The following is a 19811-nucleotide window of genomic DNA, read 5'->3' on the forward strand; positions in this document are numbered from 1 at the left end:
GTTCAAGATGTGAAACTCAACAAAGAACGAATTCAGCACTGACAAAGATTTGGTTCTCTCTCTCTCTCTCTCTCTCTGTCATCGTCTTGTCTGTCCACCTCCTCTCTGCTCCTGTCATCCTTCCTTCTTTCACAGGAATTCCAAGGCCTCCACATCCTCCAGATATATCTCCTTATTACCCGCTGTCACCTGGCGCTGTCGGCCAGATCCCCCATCCGCTAGGATGGTTAGTACCACAGTAAGTGAATCTTTTTTTTTTTTATTACTCTTTCTACTCTATTCTCTTGTGAGTTGTGCGAACATACTGTAATGATTAATAAGCATAAGGTGTATATCATTAAAGAGAAAAACAGTAAACAATAAAAGTGGATGTTACTTTCATATACACTGCAGCTGCAGGATGTTGGGCTTTATGTGCACACTTTTAGAAGCTTTCTGTCTCTTGGAACCCCAGAGAGTCTCTGCGTGCCTCTTTTTGTTTTTAACTTAAACTTAAACTTGATCTCCTAACTTTGTAACACACTCACTTCTGGACCACAGCGGCCCATCAGAGCTTTCTTAGACCCACACCAGCCTCAACTTGCTATTTTATGGCAAATACCACTTTGCATGTCTGTGTATAGTTCAATTACAGTAATGAACTGTGATTGCCTGTATTTTACCCACAATTCCACATAGGGGCTCTCCCCTGGTAACTCTTGTCAACACTTGTTAATATGACAAAAGGCTACAAATTAAGCTCTGTTAATTTAATGTTTTCTCACCGCGATCTAAATACCGAGAGAGGCCCTGAGCGCAGCCATGGCGCCCTTTGATTTGCTGCACTTTATTTTTGTATAAATTTACATTCATTATTGTTTGTCTTTGGATGTGTAGACCTCAATTAGTGTGATGGCTCCATTAAAGAGACCCGCGCTTCGTCTTTAATTATCACAACAAAACACCTAGTTCCAGCTTGGGGAGGAACAGGGCCCCACTCTGTCGACACTGAGCGAAGGGTTATGAAATTTAATTAGCCATTGCTATCAAGATTTGTGGCATTCAAATTGTTCAGAGTTTTCCTCCCTTTGATCTGCGCTCTGCAATCCCCTAGATTTTTGTCCTGATCAAATGAGAATAAAGAGGCCCACGGTGGGGAGAAGTGAGAGACAGAGGGCTTTGGCTTCCCCTCTTCCATCAACCCTCTTCCTTTACCTTTTCCTCTTTCTTCTTTTCTTCCCCCTTCCTAGGCAAGGTCAACCTGTTTATCCAATCACAACAGGGGGTTTCAGACACCCCTACCCAACTGCGCTCACTGTCAACGCATCCATGTCAAGGTGAGTTAAGCCCTAGGAGTTACACACACACACACACACACACACACTTTCTCACTTCCTCACTTCCTCATACAGCCGTTTGTGTGTGTTTGTGTTGGCTGTGAGGGCAATGCACAAGCAACACACACGCACGCTCACGTGCACAGACACAGTGAGCAGAAAACTTCTCCCTCAAGGAGAGCTCGCACTCCCCATCTCTGTGTTCAAAAGGCCAATTCTCCAGTGTGGCGCTCCAGCGAGCATGCTCAAATATTAATTATATTTATCATTTTCTAATGAGGCCCCTGAAGAACATTTACCCCTACTGCATGTCAGGCAGATCTGAAATGAGCAGGGGCATGTCCTTGCTGTGAGTTTGAGCAGCCAGACAGATAAACAAACAGCAACACTTTGAAGGAGACTTGCATGATATAAGCCGGGGCCTGACACTTGGCTGGTGCTTTGGTCCAGCCCATTAGGGTCCAGTTCAAGTGCTGCTGTGGACATTAGTGCACCCATGGGGAGGAGGGAAGGGGGGGATTTGTGTATTTGTTGCCATCTTGTATACATGTGTGTGTGTATTTGTCATTGGTGTTTAACTAGTTATTGTTCCCTTGAGGGACACGTGACCTCTATATTGTGTGGAAAGCGAACATAATTAATTTTGGATGCCTAAAAAGCCTGTGATTTGTGGGTCTGGATGAGCCAAAAAAGCAACGACAAAAAAAAAAAAAAAAAAGCCCACTCCGCTCCCACTGCTCCTCCCTCCTCCCTCTACATACCCCTGCAGCAGGGGACTTTTGGACGGGGCTGGTTTAGAGTCTAGGGATGAAGCCAAGCTTCAGTTTAATTACAGCCTGATTGGAAAAGCAGGACCTGAGGGCAGCTTGTTTAGACCTCTGTGACATTGATGGATCATGTAGATGCAGGGAGGGAGCAGTTGCAAAGGGGGAAAAGACATTTTTTTTAAAGCTGAGAATAAAAGAAAGCTAAGCTTGTATGCTCAGTCAGACAGTAAGTGGCAGGATTTCTTCACATGTAAAAACCTTCTTGTATTAAACTCATTGGAATGATGATCTGGATTATTGTCAGACCCCCCCCCCCCCACAGCCCATCCCCTTCATGTCTCAGGTGCACAGGTCAGATGGTGGGTCTGTCCAGACATTGGCATCTGGCAACAGTACCCAGCCAACCTGGGTTTTAAGTGACTGCTAATTTGGTCCCTTAATGACAGCCTCTACATTGTGATCATCTTATTTCCAGTGCAGCTAATTGAATATACTGGCTGGGGTGTGGGGGTGTGGGGGGGACTGGCCATGGGGAAGAGCTAATGCCCTGTGATGAGGCCCCTAATTGAATTAGTATAACTGAATAGATGGAGGGCTCTGGGAGTTCTCTGGAGAATGGGAGGGTTTAACACATCGCCGCCCCTCCCAAAAAAAAAAAAAAAAAGCCTCCAACAAGAGAAGACAATTTTTCTTTTAAATGCTGACAAAATCTAGCAACAATTTGTCTAATTGTGGAAGCAAAATGTCAGACTCCCTTCATACATAGCCTTCAGCTAGTTGGTTTTGTTCAAAGAATGGGCCAGACCATTGTGATGGCTCAAACAATTTGTAGCGAGCAGGCTGACTGGAGGAGATCGGACAGAAAAGACATCCTGGCCTTGTACTCTTGTCGGGGAGTTAGGTCTTCTGCAGGAGAGCGCTGCTTCATATCCGTCCCCTGTGCCGTAGCTGGAGCTGAATTAGGATGCAGGGAACGGATCTGGTACCTCGTAGTCCCGCAATGAGCACCTTACACCTAGGTCCTGTTAAAAAATACATTCTTGTAGAAAAGGGAGGGGAAAAAGGAGCCGAGGAGAGTAGAGACAGTCTGCAGAGCAAATGAAAGACATTATTTTGATAATGGGGTTGGAGCCAGTGCAGGTCCCCCCCGTATGGTGTGTGTGCGCGTGAATGTGTGTGTGACAGGTGGGTGGATGCGAAAGGCCCCTTTGCCCCTTGTGCTTAAGCCTGCCCTTTGATATGTTCCCCCATCATCTTGCTCCCTCTCTTTTCGTGGGGAACGGGAGAAGCGCACCGGCCGGATCATTATACATTAGACAGGCACGGGGGCTACTGCTTCACACTGGCAATTAAATGGCATTGGCTGACACTGGGCTTGCTGCGCCAGTGACCCCCCCCCCACCCCCACCCCACCCCCAGTCCACCCCGCCAGCCATTCTTACCTTTCTGATTGAGACGTAGGAGCCCCCGGGGTTGGGGTGGGTAGATGGGTGGGTGGGTGGGTTTCCACTGCGTCTCCCTCTCCCCGTGTTGGTTAAATTGGTCCAAGGCGCCGCTTGCTGCTGATGAGCCCGGTGATGATGATGATGATGATGATGATGATGATGATGATGCCCCTACGCTTCAAAGGGATGGCCATCATGTTTAAACCATAACCTGGGCCATGCAGTGGCAAGCAGGAGGGGATGGAGGGAGGAAGCGAAGGAGCGTGGAGGTGGTGAGGGAACAGGGAGGAGTAGAGAGGAAGAAGAAGAAGAAGAAGAGGAGAAAAAATAGATCTTGGAACAGAGGAAATTTTAACAAGTGCACAGAGAGAGAAGGAAGGAGGGTGAACAGGGAGAGAGGAAACAGAGCGAGTGAAGAAAATGCAGCAGACTTAATGATGGGCGATATGCAGCCACTGCTGCCGAGCTCCCCATCAACGGATGACATGGCACAAACACCAATGTGTCAGTGATGAAGGGAGAAGAGGGGAAAGGAGAAAAAGAGGGAAAGAGTTTGAGGGGGGAGCACTGGCACTCCCCTGAGATGGCCTCCAACAGAAACTAGTTGTTCCTGGCGAGTTTATCCTCATCATTATATTCTGGCTTGGAGCCATGCAGCCAGACACAGCCGGATAATGAGCTGCTTTAAAAAAAAAGAAAAAAAAGAAAGAAAAAAAGAATTATTCCTTTTTTTTTTTTTTCCTTCTCCTTCATCCTCCTCTCTTCTCTTAAATGTGTGTATGGTCACGTGAAACAGAAGCTGTAAACATACACATGCAGATATACATGTATGAGTTCAAATAATCTGGCACAAATAATTAGTGTCATACACACACTGACACCTACAGTACACCGGTGTCTCATTGCTGTTCTGGCCAGTGAAACGATTTCATAAATAAGGGTTTCTGGCCTCGATATGTGGAACAGTTGGAGATGATGAAATGATGATAGGAGTGTATAGGGATGAAGATAAAAATGTCAGTGCTGCTGCTGACAGTGCTGAATTGGCAGAAAAGAATGGGAGGAAGCAAATAGAGACCCAATACCTAAAGTGATACTAGACTTTGATAGAAACATTTTTAATCTACCTTGCAATATTCCTTGATAAGAGATAATGGTTCAAGCTTTACCCCTCCAAAACCTGCCATTTTCATATCAGTTTAACAGCCGTTTCTTCAAATAGTACAATGAGCTGCAGTTATGCGATTTGGCATTTTGTCATCTACAGTCAAAAGACAGAAAATTTCATTGTCCCTACAATCTTATTTGGAAATCATCTGCCTACATTTTGCAGATGACAAAATTTCATAAAAGCTATAAACTGGATCAAGTTCTTTTATATCTGAGAGGTGCTTTGTCTACGGCAGGCACCGATGTGTCAGACTAAGTTCAAGGTGCGCAGAGCCCTGCAGCCAACATGTTCCACTATTGTTGCCTATGCAGGTCAGGATCATTATTATTAAAAGAAATTATTATTAATCTCAATAATGTTGTGATTAAATTAATGTGAAGAAAATGCCCTTGGCTCAAGTGTTGCGGTTCTCTGCATCCTTCACAAACGGCATCATTGTGCAATTGCACTTATTTATTGTCACACCATATAGCTTTTTCAAATCATATGTTGCTGAAGGTCACTCATTTTCAGCAGTAAAATCGATCCTGACTGCTTATGAACAATACAGAAATCAACCTTGGACATTATCATGTGGATGTTTGAATGTGCATTTACTGTTATGTCTTTCTTGTGGCTAAATTCCAATTCTATGAAAGAAATTTTAAAGAAAAACACGACGTGCTTTGACACGTCATCAAAAGATGAGAATGGAATTTAGCCCCTGCTGTATAGTCTTGAGTGTACATGTGCTCCATCTTCTCATTTCACCCGTGTCCATTCTGACGATTTACACAGTCTTCTGTCCTCTAGGTTCCCCCCACACATGGTGCCCCCTCACCACAGTTTGCACACCACGGGCATCCCTCACCCAGCCATCGTCACACCCAACGTCAAGCAGGAATCCTCCCACAGTGACATCAGCTCCCTCAATGGCTCGTGAGTACACTTTCTCCACCCTTTTTTACTAAGTTTCCAGTCCTCCGTGCATAGCTGTAAGTTGACTCTGCTCATCTTCCTGCTCTCTGCTCCACCATAGGAAACAGTCAGACGCTAAAAAGGAAGAAGAGAAGAAGAAACAGGTCCACATAAAGAAGCCTCTGAACGCCTTCATGCTCTACATGAAGGAGATGCGGGCCAAAGTGGTGGCTGAGTGCACACTGAAGGAAAGCGCTGCCATCAACCAGATCCTGGGGCGGAGGGTAAGTTTATCAGACACGCACACCGACACTGTAATAGTCCACCTGCAGTTACCACAGTGACCAAACATGGCTGAGTTAAACCTGGGACTCAAAGTAAACGCAGGGAAAGGCCTAATGGGATGGAAGAAAGACGGAGTTGTAGTAACTGAGGACATAGATCGGGTTGAAGTTTACAACCTGCATTTATTTTTCATGTTTTTTTTCATGTCTTCTCTCTGCGTCTTCTGTTTTATTTGTTACAGTGGCACGCCCTATCGCGGGAGGAGCAGGCCAAGTACTACGAGCTGGCCAGGAAAGAACGACAGCTCCACATGCAGCTGTACCCAGGCTGGTCAGCACGAGACAACTATGTAAGTTTTTAAGTTTACAAGTCGTAACGGTCTCTTTTTTTCCCTAGGTCACATACCCAGGACGAGTTTCTGTTGCTTTTTTTTTTTTTTTGCCCAAAAGATCAAATGCTTCTCGTATGTTTATCTGAACTGGGCAAATAGCCTCGACCTAAGCACACCTTGTTATGCAATAATATTAATACCATCCGGTATTTGGACAGTTTTTTATCTTCAGGCTCAGTTGCTTCAGTCCATTCGATTTGAAACTGGATCATAGATACTACATGAAAGTAGCAAGTCTCAGCTTCGATTTGTGTAGGTTTACTTCAATATAGAAAGAACTGTGTGGGAGATACAACCCTTTGAACACACAGTGCACAAAGTTTAGGGGATCAAAGTGATTGACAGACACGCATAAAGTCAAACTGGATCATCATATTTGATATTTTGTGCAAACTCTTGGGCTCATAGACATCAGCAGACGCTTTGTATCTTCCCTGGTGGTGCTCTCGCAGGCCTTTGACTGCTGCCGCCTTCAGCTCCTGCTTGCTGTGATGTCTCTCTGCCTTTTAGTCTGGCCTTCAGCAAGTGGAGTGCAGCTCAATCTGACTGAGATCAGGTGATTGACTCGGCCAGTCAAGGATACTCCACCTACTCACCCTGTAAAGCTCTTTGGTTGCTCTGGCTTGTATGTTTACTGCTGTCCTGCTGAATGGTGAAATGTCATCCAGTCAGTTTTGATGCGTTTAGGTGAATTTTAGGATACAGAACGGTCTTATACACACCGCTGCATTCGTCCTGTTGTTTCCCTCGGCAGTGAAATCCTCAGTAAGCCACGAGTCCATGGCCAAGCACAACATAAGAGAATACTTTTCTCTTTCTGTTATTTTGATAGAGGTTGATTTTGTTTAATCATTTTGCAGAACTTTGTTCCACAACTCGATCAGTTTCTTTTTGCATGCGTTCACAAACTGCAAGCTGGCCTTTCTGTTTTTAAGGCTTAGCAAGGGTTTGCATCTTGCGGTGAATCCTTCTGAGGATCAAGTTTTCTCTTGGTATTTCACGAGGAATCATTTAAGCCTACATCCTGGAGAGAATTCTTGACTTGATTTGCAGCCATAAATGGGCTCGTTCAGCATAGAAAGGATTTAATCAAGTTGTTTGCCCGTTTTTTTCCTGTGCTTCTGTGAAATCTGTCATTCTTGAAAAACTATCTCTAAGATCACCGACTTTTATTTTTTTAAGGCTTATCACTTTCTACTTCACCTGCGTGGTCCCTCTTAAGTCCTCATATTCAAAGACAACTCCACCTTAATCTAAATGCCAGCTTTTGATTCACCCTGTTCCAAATGTAGACCTTTTTTGCATGAATTAATGTTGCAATGACACATAGCTGCAAAAGAAACATTTACGAGCTGAGTGCCCAATAATTTTCGAACCATTACATTTTGGGCACTGTGGTTTAAAATGGCTGGAAATCTTCTCGCATAAAGGCTGAGACTTCAATGTCGTATCCATTTTTTTGTTTAAATTGAAAGTACAGAATCGCAGAGTCCGTAAAACAACAAAAAAGTGTAACTGTCCAAATACTTCTGGTCTGGACTGTATTTAGAACAAAGCCTTTTTTTTTTTTTTTTTTTAATCTATCCTTGGGGAATGTTTTGCACCCTGGACACTTTGTTCTGACACATAAATGCCAGAGTCCCATCAGTTTTGTCCAGTTTTTTGGGATCAAGCTTGACCAGTGGAGTCTTCCTCGAGCAGCCCTAGAGACATCTGTCTCCCAAACCAGATGTGTGTCGTCTAGATCTTCACAGAACAGAGGAAAATAAAACAAAAGATTACAGAAACAGAAGAAAAGAGCAGAAAAAGTACAAAAAACAGAGAAAGGAGCGAGAATTGTGGTCTGGCCTGCAGTGGCTGGTACAAACCGGAGGGCAAAGACAGAAAGGAAAAAAAAAAAAAAAAAAAAAAAAGCAGAGAAAGAATGAATGAATAAATAAGTACACACAAAGATAAATCCTATTCTCTGTTTCATGTTTTGGGCATTCTGCAATATAATAACTAAGGTTCCTGTCTGTGTCTATTTTTTTCTTTCTATTTTTTTGGCGGCTAACCAACAGGGGAAAAGGAAGAAGAGAAAAAGGGAAAAGCAGCAAGCAGAGAGCAATGGTAAGTGAGCTGCAATTATCTCTCATATTAGAAGAGCCCCATCATGTGTCAGGCAGATGTGACATCTTGCAAGATAAAAGTCAAGCTAGTTTTTTTGTGTTATGTTTTTGTGTGTGTGTGTGTGTGTGTGTGTGTGTGTGTGTGTGTGTGTGTGTGTGTGTGTGCGTGTGTGTGTATATATGTGTTATTGTGCCTGGCTTTTTTCTTTTTTTTTGTATACTTATTGCTACCCAATGCAATATTTAAATGGTAGAGTTGCTTGTAATACCCTCCCCCCCCTTTTTTTTTTTTTCCCCATTTTCCCTAGCTCTCCCTAGCTAATAACAACTGAATATGCATGACCCCCCCCATAGTCCTTCTCACCCCACCCCCCCTTTGGCCCCTTAGCCTTTTTATTGTGATATGTGTTTTTGAGAATGTGGACTTGAAGCATTGTGAGAGCCATTAACTGCCCTGTTTTATACTGCCTGTGCCCTGCAGATCAACTGCACTACAGTACTGTGTGTGTGTGTGTGTGTGTGTGTGTGTGTGTGTGTGTGTGTGTGTGTGTGTGTGTGTGTGCTCGTGCGACTGTGCATGTGTGTGCTCGTTGGGCTACCCTTCGCCTCCCTCCTTGCTTGCTTCCATGCATGCTTTTATACCAACATAAGAAAAATCACTTACATCTTAAAATTAAGGAGGTTTGCTAATTCTGTGATTGATTCATATTCTTCTTATCGTTATTGTGAGGAGCAATACCGTCTTGTTATCATGTATTTTGCGCTCGTTTGGTGACGGATTTCTTCTTGAAGGCCTCTCTATCTGTTCTTTTTTTTCAGAACACAGAGAATATTTTCCAAACCCTTGCCTTTCACTCCCTCCGATTACAGGTGCTAATGTCATTTTGAGTATTAAATTACTAACTGTTTTTTTTCTTTCTTTTTAAATTTATGTATATCTATTTTATCCATGAATGTGCAATATGAGGCAGCTTAAATTCTATTTATTGAACTATTCTCCTTTTTTTTTTTTTTTGCTTTGTTTGCTGCTTTCTTTTCTTAAAATGTGGCTATTGTTTATTTGACTTGAAGCTAGATTATACTTCATTTCATTTACCTCCATTTACTGTTGCTATTTAGTTTCATAGCATTTCCGTATTATGGCAAAATCACTATGCAGTCTGCTTGAGGAACTGATGGTGTAAAGTTAGATTATCATTGTGAATTATGACCTAAAGGATGTGATGTCAGGGTAAACCTCCTTAATCTAAATGCTTCAGTAGCTGCGCTTATGCCTTTCCTGTAGGCCAGCATGAGTTTGGCCTACCCCCCCCCCCACCCGCCCCCAGGGTCCAGCCCTTTTTTAATCCCTCCCCTGGCTAAAGCTAACTCACGACTGTGCTATTTTAGCAATCTGCTACTGCTGCCTAGTCTTCCCACCTTGCCCCTTGTCCTTTTGAAACCATAGTACACTGATAGCATCTAACAGTAAATTAATCCAATCTGCATTTGCTCCGTTTATATCCTCCGAATCTTATCTTCAGCTTTAACTTCAGTCAGAATTTAGATCACATGACTGAAAGTGACGGTTTCCATATTAATCTCATGATTTTTTTTTGATTTTTTTTTTTTTTTTAATAATATGCATGCATTTTGGTTTTTACTAATGTCTGAAACACACTAATTGTGTTCAGTCCTATCTTTAAAGGCACTCTTGATAATGGCTTTAAGGGAGAATTGAGGGGGGGGGGGATTTCTTGCACATTGAGCCACTGCCAAGCTTCATAGATTCACTGTTATCTGTTTTTTCTCCTTATTTCTCTCCTCTTTTTGGATTTCTGTTCCCTTATTTTTTTTTTATTGGTTTTGGTTCTATTCCTCCTCTCTGCTGGCTTCCCTTCCTTGTTGCGGCATCAGACCTGAGCGCTCCTAAGAAGTGTCGAGCGCGCTTTGGGCTCGACCAACAGAATAACTGGTGTGGCCCGTGCAGGTGTGTATGGTGTGTGCTTGCACCAGCCAGGGCCAGGTGAAGGCTGGGTAACTACTATGCTGGGACTTCCTCCTCCTCTCTTCTATGCTGCTGCCTTTTTTTCTTCCTCTGCGCTTCCCTGCCCGTCTGTCACGCCAGGCTATTATGACCTCTCAGCTTCCTCCAGTCACGCCCTGCCGGTCTATCTCTGGGTTCTCACTTGATTTTTACCTCCTGTTTGGGGAAACAAAAAAAACCAAAACAAAAAAAAAGGTGTATTAACAGCATATGCCAGAGTGTTTGTGTGAATGGTGTCTGTGCGTATGTGTTGATGAAGAAACATTTGTGGGGTTACAGGGGTTTCATTGCAGGATGTACAGTACAATAAGCCTTACTGAGATTGGTCAGAGGTCTTATACTGGCAGGTCGGGGCTTGGAGGATCTGGAGCCTGATGGCTTGGTCAATATGGAGGACATCCCAGTGTTGCCAGCCTAAATCTAAGCCCTGGCTATATGTTTTTGTCTGTGCAATGACGTGTCCATTTTCTTTTTTTTTTTCTTTCCTTTCCCTTTTTTTGTCTCTGTGTGTGTGTTTGTGTTTACCTCTTTGGCTAACAGATGCAAATACCCCAAAGAAGTGTCGTGCCTTGTTCGGGCTTGACCAGCTGAGTTTATGGTGCAAACCATGCAGGTATAAACTGCTGTAGTACCAATGGGAGGAAGACATCCACAATGAGCATCTCCTTGATTATTGGCTCAGATGTCTTTTCTAAAAACATGCTTCCATCAGTGTGGTAACAGATGGAAAACTCCTCAGCTCCTCTTCCTCACTGAGAAGTTTCCTGCTCCCTTTAAATTCCTGCACAACTATCTTTCCCTCATTGAACTCAGTTCAAGCCCAGTGGCAGAAAATGGATTTCTAAGTAAGACTGCTGAGTATTTTATCTCAAGAAAATATCTTGTTGCAACATCATGGCTCCTAACGTGCTCTGGAGTAACATTTCTTAGTCTAAATTGCTATGGTTGAAATCCATTTTCTCTCCAGGCAGTGGATAATTCCCTCCCATCTTAACTGTCATGTTTGTTCTAATTGGCACCCTTTGAATAACAATGTTATGCTTACAAATTTAGCCCTGCTTTCTCTGAGGGCCTGCTCAGTGACACTCTTTTCTGTGCCCTCTTCCTCCTCCTTCTCCACCTCTTCTTCCTCCAAACTCCTCTTCAATAACCCTTACTTAGTCCCTACCTGTTGTCTTTCTGTTCTGACACAAGCAGTCTTTGAATTGGGAATATTTTCATGGTAGGTATTTGTTTCTGCTAAGTTCCCTTCTTCGTGTCTGGCTTACACCACACGCTGCCCCACTCTTTTTCTCAACACATTTCTGCGCCAATCATCCTACACATTGTTTGTTACTGCTGTTACGTGTCTCATTTGCATTAGTTTTGACATACTTACGGACAGGCAAAAAAAAAAAAAAAAAACTTTACTCTTTGATATTTGTATTTTGCGGCAATGTCCCATCATATCAAGAAATTGTTCTTACTAGTTTATAAACGGATTTGAAAGGATATTTCTCAGTTTGAAATGTTCTGAATGATAAGAATTTACACACATTCCCCCACCAGTAACCCCTCGTATTTCCCTTCCAGCTGACATACACATTATCATAAACATTGTATTATTCCTTCAACAATAATAGCGCATCATGAGATCGGGAAGCTGAAAAGTGCCGTAATTCAGTCTTCGTTTTTGGAGCAGGGAGGTTAAAAGTTCTCTCTGGGCTCCATTTCCTAAACGATGCATCGGGCATAATTTCCCCCGAGACAGAGAAATCAATAACATACACGGGCACATACAATAAATCAATATGTCTGTTAAAAAATGGATATTAGCTCATTTGTTGCAGCTTGACAGACAGTTATCGAGACCAAGCTGTGGATGGAGTGGCAAAATGATCCGGTTTTTTTTGTTTTTTTTACGCGCGGTCGATGCCCCGCACCGTCCAGAGCTACAATATCAGTGCAGACCGCATTTTAAAAGTCTCATCCTCATTCTCTCCTAGTCTTCTCAGACAGTACGTCTGACGTTGTGTGCTTGCACTGTTTGAGTTCATCAGAGATGCATGCCCTTCTATCACCTAGCATGTGGTCAAAGTTTTGTGGGCCCTTTGTAATTTTTGTTGATGTCCCTCTTCCTTTTCATTCTCTGTAATCTGCTCTCTGTTGATGTAGAATTGTCGCTCATTAAAGTTCAATTTTTTTTTTAATTTTTTTTTTTTTAGATTTGACAAACTTAATCAAACAGGAGATCAGTCTAATATCTTTCAAAAGCCTCAGTTGCTGTTTTTAAGCACCTTAGTGTCTTTTTTTTTTATTTTTATTTTTACCGACTCTTAAATACTAATACTCCGTGGCCGTCAGGCATCCTTGTGATAGCATGGAGAGCTGAGAGAGAGAGAGAGAGAGGGGTCACTGCCAGGGTCAGGGTAAAGATGAGGTGGGCAGAGATTCCCCCTTAACCAAATCTGAACAGAGCCTTCACAAGCAGAGTCACCACAGATAAATGCAACAATCCCGTACCCACCTACCCCCCCCCCCCCCTCCCTCCCTCCATGCCTCCCACCCTCCCTCCCGTGTTTTGTTCATTGGGTTCCACTGAGCGCAACGGGCCTGGCCTCGGGACTGAGCAGGCAGAGGGAGGGTCCCAACCCCAGGCAGGAATGCAAACATGATGCCTTGACCCCTCAACGCGCGCGCTCGCGCGCACACACACACACACACACACACACACACACACACACACACACACACACACACACACACACACACACACACACACACACACACACACACTTGTGTCTGTGGGGCAGATGCGGGGTAGTGTGGATCCCGTTGACTTTTTTTTTTCGCCTCGGCTCCAAACTCTGTCCCCTCAGGAGGAGAGAGAGTAGAGCCCGATAGAAGCTCAGGAGCGAGAAGGGTCCAGTAACCTCGTGCTGCTAGAACAGAGCAGGCTGCATCTCCTCCTGTAAGAAAGGAGAGTGCACATCCAGAGAGCAACCGTTGCCACGTTCTAATCTGCTTCATTTTCTCCTCTCGACATCATATCTGTGTGCTTTTCATTCACCCTCTGCTGCTTGTCCAGGTGCTTCACCTGTGATCTTTCCTGAATGTCTGTCCCGTCTTGACGGTTTAGTATTTGGAATTCATTTCTACCACCTTTCTCCTTAGCACAATCTTTACAAAGCTACTTAAATGCACCTGCAAATGTAATCCACCACGTTTCAAGTAAGGGTTTTTCCTTCGTTTTAAAAGGGCAAAGGTGCATTTAAGTAAGCAACGGTGCTAAGAGTCGCGATGTAGTTTAAAGCCGCGATGCTAAAAGATGCTCTCTTTCTCTCACCTTGTCCCTCAGGAGAAAAAAAAAGTGCATTCGCTACATCCAAGGTGAAGGCAGCTGTGCCAGTCCTCCCTCTACGGACGGAAGCTTACTAGACTCCCCCCCATCCTCCCCCTCCTCAGTGGTTCCCTCCCCCTCCCCAAAAGAGTCCAAACCTCAGACTGAACAAATGCAACCTCTCTCACTGACTATGAAACCGGCCCACCAGCCACTCCACCACCCGCACCTCCTGGCTGGGCCTCCACCGCCATCTTTGGTTCAGCTGGAAAACTCTGCTGCAGCTAGCAAAACGCCCCGCGCCTCCTCCCACAACGGAGCTCTGGAGCACGGCGACGTCTCGTCCTCGCGGCAGCCGGGCTCCTCTGTGGCGTCCTCAATGGCCCGGCCCTCGGCATCGCTGTGTCATTCCCACTCGCTCCTCCCCTCCACAGCCCCTCAGCCTCTGTCGCTAGTGACCAAGTCTATAGAATAGTCTACCCTATTCTTCTCCTCCTTTTTTTTTTTTTTTTTTTTTTTAGCTTTGCACACATACACATACACACACACACACACACACACACACACACACACACACACACCTTTCTAGGCCCTCTCTCTGCTCTATTTCACTTGCTGTCAGTTCTTTTCTCTTTAAGTTTCTGTGCCACACGGCTTTGAAATTTTAGTTTTTGTTTTATTAAAGTTCATTGGTCAATATTTGACCCGTCATTATCAAAAAAAATCTAATTATTATAAAGAAATGATACAATGAGCTGTAGTATAGCTTTGTGAATCTGCCAAAATTTTTATGAATTTTGTTTTTGTCTTTTTTGTAGTGTTAAACAGTGCAAACAGAAAAATTATCTAGTTCAACTTCAAAATGTTTAAAAGACGGATATAAAAAGGTAGGCTAGATTATTCAATGAGCCCTTTTCTTGAAAGAGTTGGTTCTCCTTCTTTATTTGTATTAAATACGAGCTTGCGAACCAATCATTTGACATCTGTTCAAACTCTCGGAGGGCATGAGGCTAGCGGTGACACCTCTCTGAGGAACAACTTTAATTGTGATGTTACTTGTTCTTGTTTAAATGTACAGAATATCGGGGAGGGGGGGGATTACTGTGTTAAATATGCATTCTTCCACTGCGTTGTCTTTTTTTTCTTTGTTGTTTACCTTTGGGGTGGAGTCAGGCAAGTTGGGTGGGCTTGGGGGGGGAGGGGGAGGGAGGGTGGGGTGGGAGGGTTGAGGGTTATTAAATTCAAAATGTCACAACGCTAGGACCAGTAGTATTTATTGCTTTAGAGATTGCTTGTTGTATCTTGTATGTGTCTCTTTTTGACTTTTTTTTTTTTTTTTCTTAATACATTGTACAAATATTTTTTCTTAAGGTAAGCAACTATATGAATGATCCATTTTTACAAGGAGGTTCTAAAAGGCAAATCTTTTGTTATTGATTCCTTTCCTCACTGAAAACCTGGATTCCACTCAGTGTACTGTGTAGATCTCATGAACAGAAGTATGCACAACTTCATTTCAAGAAAAGCGTCTATAAGCCATTTTACAAAAAGAAGAAAAGAAAACTTGAAACAAGCGACAGTGGGTACCGTGTGTTCAGTAGTTGGAAAAGTGTCTAAAGCCCTTCTTTTTTATTGCACAGTCACATCTCTCAAGACTGTAGATTCGTGTACAGATTTTCCGTGCCAAATTTTGTGATAATTTTCTCTGCCCCCTTAACCATGCTGTAGGGATCTTTTTTTTTTGTTTTGTTTTGTTGTTGTTTGTTTGTTTTTTGTTTTTTTTTATTTCGATACCATTCTTTGCTGTGACGTTACATAGATTGCTATGTATGTAGTATAAATGTTGCTATAACAAATGTGTTTGGTAGCAAATTGTCAAATATTAAAATTTAAACTTAATAAAAAGACGGACATCATACTGTATAAACCCACAAGGGCCAAATTATGTATATTAGGAGGTTCATAAAAAAACTATTAAATACAAAAAAATACACAAACTGCCACTTTTAAGTACACTACTACATATAGGTAGATAGAAAAAATAGGCATGTTGATGTTGCAAGAGGCTGTAAAAAAAGCTACAAGAGAATCATCCACTCGGTGCCATTGTAGTTGACATGACGCGACTGTAATCTGTCGATTTCTTCTCTGGTTTATTAAGATGCTAATGATAAATAGTTTGAATGTTTCCTTAACGGCTGTGATGTTCCTGTTCTATTTTATGCTCTTATCTTTTTTTGTTTGTTTGTTTTTTCCTGTTATTTTAAATGGTTCTAAAACCATGTTTTTTTGTAATGAATAAATGTTTATGCTGTACAGTCTCTGTAGCATGCAGTTCTGTATTAATAAAAGCAACTTAGTATGTGCACATTTGTGTTCTGCTTTCATTCTGAAATTCACTGGCAGGTGCGACGACCTAAAAAATGATTTGACCAGCATCTCGGCAATTATCTCCCGTTCTGTTACTCGTTTTCTACTCGATAACACAGAATCCACAAATAACGGGACGCAATTTGTTTTTGTTTTTAGTTTTTTTTTTTTGTTGTTGTAAATTAATATACCAAGAGTCTTGGAAATCATCCCATTGTAGTTATGAACTGTAAATATTCATCCAAGTTTAATGAAATGTAGAGACCTAATTACTTAAAAACAGAATCATTGTGGAGCCTCAAACAGCAAGCAAGAAATGATCTGTGGGACAGTCATCTTGGTGCCACATGTTTTTGTGAAATGCTCCACAGAACAAACAGTTAGTTGATATTTGTCAGAGAAAATGACAGCATAGGATATTTTTGAACAGATCTAAAAAAGTTCTGTGGGACACTTTCATGAATTCCACACATACGAATTACACTACAGGCAGCTTATCAGCCTTTCAGTTCATTTTACAATTGCGATTTACTTTACCCTAACAACACAAAACAAGGGAACATTAGACTGTTTAAGAGGGCTGGTGTGACCCTCTTGCCAGGTGACTTTTGATGGATATATATCTAATTATATTCACAGTTTGCAGGTTTAATAGTGTTAAAAAAAAAGGCACAAAAAAAAAACTAAGAAAAGATAAAAGATGGACAAACGAGAAATTGGTTTTAAGTTTTGTCCAAAATCAAAGCGATTTTAAACGAACAAGCAAATTTAAACGTAACAAAGCGATTACGTTATTTTTTCTTAAGAAAAATAAATTTGACTTCCTACCTTATCGCTTTCTGCAGGACCACTGCTCATGATTTGCACTTTTTCCTCAGCAGTTTTGCAGTAACGGACAACTTTACCACCGTTAAGAGTTTATCGCTCACTGCAGTGGCTTCTTCGCATATCAGTACAATCTGTAACATACAGATAAAACATATTTGTTAACATCATTGATGGACCATCATTTTTTTTTTTTTTAAGAATCATCTTTTTCTCAGGACTCTGCAACAGCAAGTGTTGCAACGCCTCTTTGAACAAAATGCAAAGTTTGTTGTTCTATACAGATATTAACACTGACAGACACAAAAACTGCTGCTAAACAGCAAAATGACATCCGCACAAGGCCAAACAAAAAGTGAGGAGGATGTCTGCCGGAATTCAGTAAAGCCATACACTAAACTTATTGAAATGTCAGTGGAGAGTACCGAACCAGTTTGGAAACAGGAGGGAAAGAAAGAAAACTGCGCTCCGGTGTCTGAGATGAAACACCGTTGCCTACGTTGTCTGACTACATTCAACCATACCTGTGTCTCATGCAAATGGCCCTCGTACGCTAAATTAGTAATGAGGTGAAACTTCTCTAATCCCCATCGGGAAATTCTCTAGTCCCATGCTTCCTTCTACGTGAAGGTCACAGTTCAATATGAGCTCTGTGCAAAAGCACCTCCGGAGCTGAAGATTCAGTGATTTGTAGAAGCAGCAATGGTGCGAAAGCCCAATTGTTACTCAAGCGATTATTATTATTATTCTCCGTAAACAACTGCATTTTTGGTGCCTTTATCATACTCAAAAACTTGTGAAAGTCCAAAATATGGCCAAAAAGTCATACTATAGCATGTCGTCCGAAATATGGTCAAAAAGTCATACTATAGCATGATATATTTTTTTTTAATTTTTTTACGACATTTAATAAGTATGACTTCCGTTTAATTTACGTAAGCCAATACAGTGGTGCTGCTGTCAGCGTTGTCGTCTCCCAGTCTAAAGGTCCAGGGTTTGAGTCCCACCTTTGACTTTCTATGTGCAAAACCAATAACCTAAAAGTAAAATTTGTCATCCATAATTATAATAATGATGACCAACTTATGCATGTTGTCCATAATGTGAAACATTACATTCAAGCCAGAACATGCAATCCTCCACACTAAGTTCCATGCCCCCTATCAAACCTAGAAGCTCCTGATTGTGAAATGACAACCATTTTGCTGTATTTATTGCAATCTTGTCTGACTTATATGACTTATATAACTTTTAAACTTGTTAGGGAAGAGTGATCAACGGTGCAGTGGTTGGCATTGTTGCCTTCCAGTCAGAAGGTTGCAGGTTCGAGACCTTCCCTGGAAGTTAACATCTCTGATGAAAAGCCATGTCAAGGGCAAGAATCAAACCTGGAACTCTCTGACTCGGAGTCAACAGCACTAACCACTGCACCACTGTGCTTTCTTCATTAAAAAGTTTAAAAGTCATATAAGTTATATAAGTCAGACAAACATGCAATAAAGGCAGCACAATTTTACAGTTGCTAGCGTTGTCATCTCACAATCAGGAAGTACTCGGTTCGATCAGGGGCTTGGAACTCTGTCTGTGGAGGATTGCATGTTCTTGCCTGGAGTGTGACTTTGTCACATTTACGGCTACATGATGTTTGTTTTACATCATGGACTACATGCATGATATCATGCATAAGTTAGTCGTCCATATTTTGGACGACATACTTTACTTTTACTTATTATTTATGCAGGAACATGCAAATTCCACATAGAAAGTCCCAGGCAGGGATCGAACCACAGACCTTTAGACTGTGAGACGACAACGCTGACAACTGCACTATTGTGTTGCCTGATGAAATTTGAACGGAAGTCGTACTTATGGCATGTCGTCACAAATAGCGCAAAAAAGTCAGTTCTTTAATGTCGTCCGAAATATGACAAAAAAGTCATACTATAGCATGTCGTCCGAAATATCATAAAAAAGTCATACTATAGCGCGTCGTCTGAAATATCATAAAAAAGTCATACTATAGCGCGTCGTCCAAAATGTGATAAAAAAAAGTCATACTCGTCACAAATAGCAGAAAAAAGTAATAATATAGCATGTCATCCAAAAGATTTTTTTGAACCCGATATACATTTCTCCAGTGGGAATTGAACCAATGACCTTCTCACTGAGAGGCACCAACACTAACCACTACACCACTGAGCATTTGATACTAAAACTTTCTTTTGTGCTTGTGAGGACATGCTATAGTATGACTTTTTTGTCACACTTTGGACGACATGCTATAGTATTCCTTTTTTTTTTCTTCATATTTTTAACATATTTCTTTAACCTGATATGCACTTCTCCAGCGGGAATTGAACCAATGACCTTCTCAGAGTCACCAGCACTAACCACTTTACCATTGGGCCTGTGATACTCTGACTTTCTATTGTGCTTTTAAGGACATTCTATTGTATGACTTTTTTTTTCATAATTTGGACGACATGTTATAGTATGACTTTCTTTTATCATATTTTGGACGACATGCTATAGTATGAATTTTTTGTTGTATTTTAACGAACTCCTCCTACAGATTTGGTCGGTCCAACTTGCAATTTTCTCTGTCCTGTCTTAACACCTCGGAGATGAAAATGTATCAAAAGAATTTGTTTTCGTCCAACAATTTGCCCGTGGCGTGGCAGACATTTTGAGTGTCTTGCCATGAAACTACAAATGACTAATTTTTATATATATATTCCGATCTTCTTCAAACATTACATCTTTGTAAAAGTCCCGCCCTAAAGACACCTGTATGGTAATATTCGCTCATATTCATAGTGCCCTCTGCTGGCAACAGGAAATAAGACAAAAATGAAAACTGCAAGCTGGGATAAGCGGGCCCTCATATGCTG

General features: G+C 42.0%; 1 protein-coding gene across 23 annotated transcripts in view; it reads left to right on the forward strand.

Annotated features, from left to right (window-relative positions):
• tcf7l2 (transcription factor 7 like 2) overlaps positions 1 to 14907 on the forward strand; it is a 91947-nt gene extending 77040 nt beyond the window's left edge. For 4 of the 23 annotated variants that reach the window (XM_069155471.1, XM_069155477.1, XM_069155481.1 and 1 more), the window contains 9 exons: positions 136 to 238; positions 1230 to 1316; positions 5492 to 5617; positions 5718 to 5880; positions 6123 to 6230; positions 8333 to 8381; positions 9200 to 9250; positions 10277 to 10349; positions 13744 to 14907. In XM_069155471.1, coding sequence (XP_069011572.1) covers positions 136 to 238; positions 1230 to 1316; positions 5492 to 5617; positions 5718 to 5880; positions 6123 to 6230; positions 8333 to 8381; positions 9200 to 9250; positions 10277 to 10349; positions 13744 to 14200 — 1217 coding nt within the window. In that variant the 3' untranslated portion in view covers positions 14201 to 14907. Of the gene's footprint in view, positions 1 to 135; positions 239 to 1229; positions 1317 to 5476; positions 5618 to 5717; positions 5881 to 6122; positions 6231 to 8317; positions 8382 to 9199; positions 9251 to 10276; positions 10350 to 10946; positions 11020 to 11567; positions 11630 to 13743 lie in introns of those variants that run through there. The other 19 variants (XM_069155466.1, XM_069155473.1, XM_069155480.1 and 16 more) reach the window with 14 other exon arrangements.
• The last annotated feature ends 4904 nt before the right edge of the window (positions 14908 to 19811 follow it).

This window comes from Embiotoca jacksoni, unplaced genomic scaffold, assembly GCF_022577435.1.
Source record: "Embiotoca jacksoni isolate LCO1_2020_lvr unplaced genomic scaffold, fEmbJac1.0.p SCAF_20, whole genome shotgun sequence".
Classification (NCBI taxonomy): Eukaryota; Metazoa; Chordata; class Actinopteri; family Embiotocidae; genus Embiotoca; species Embiotoca jacksoni.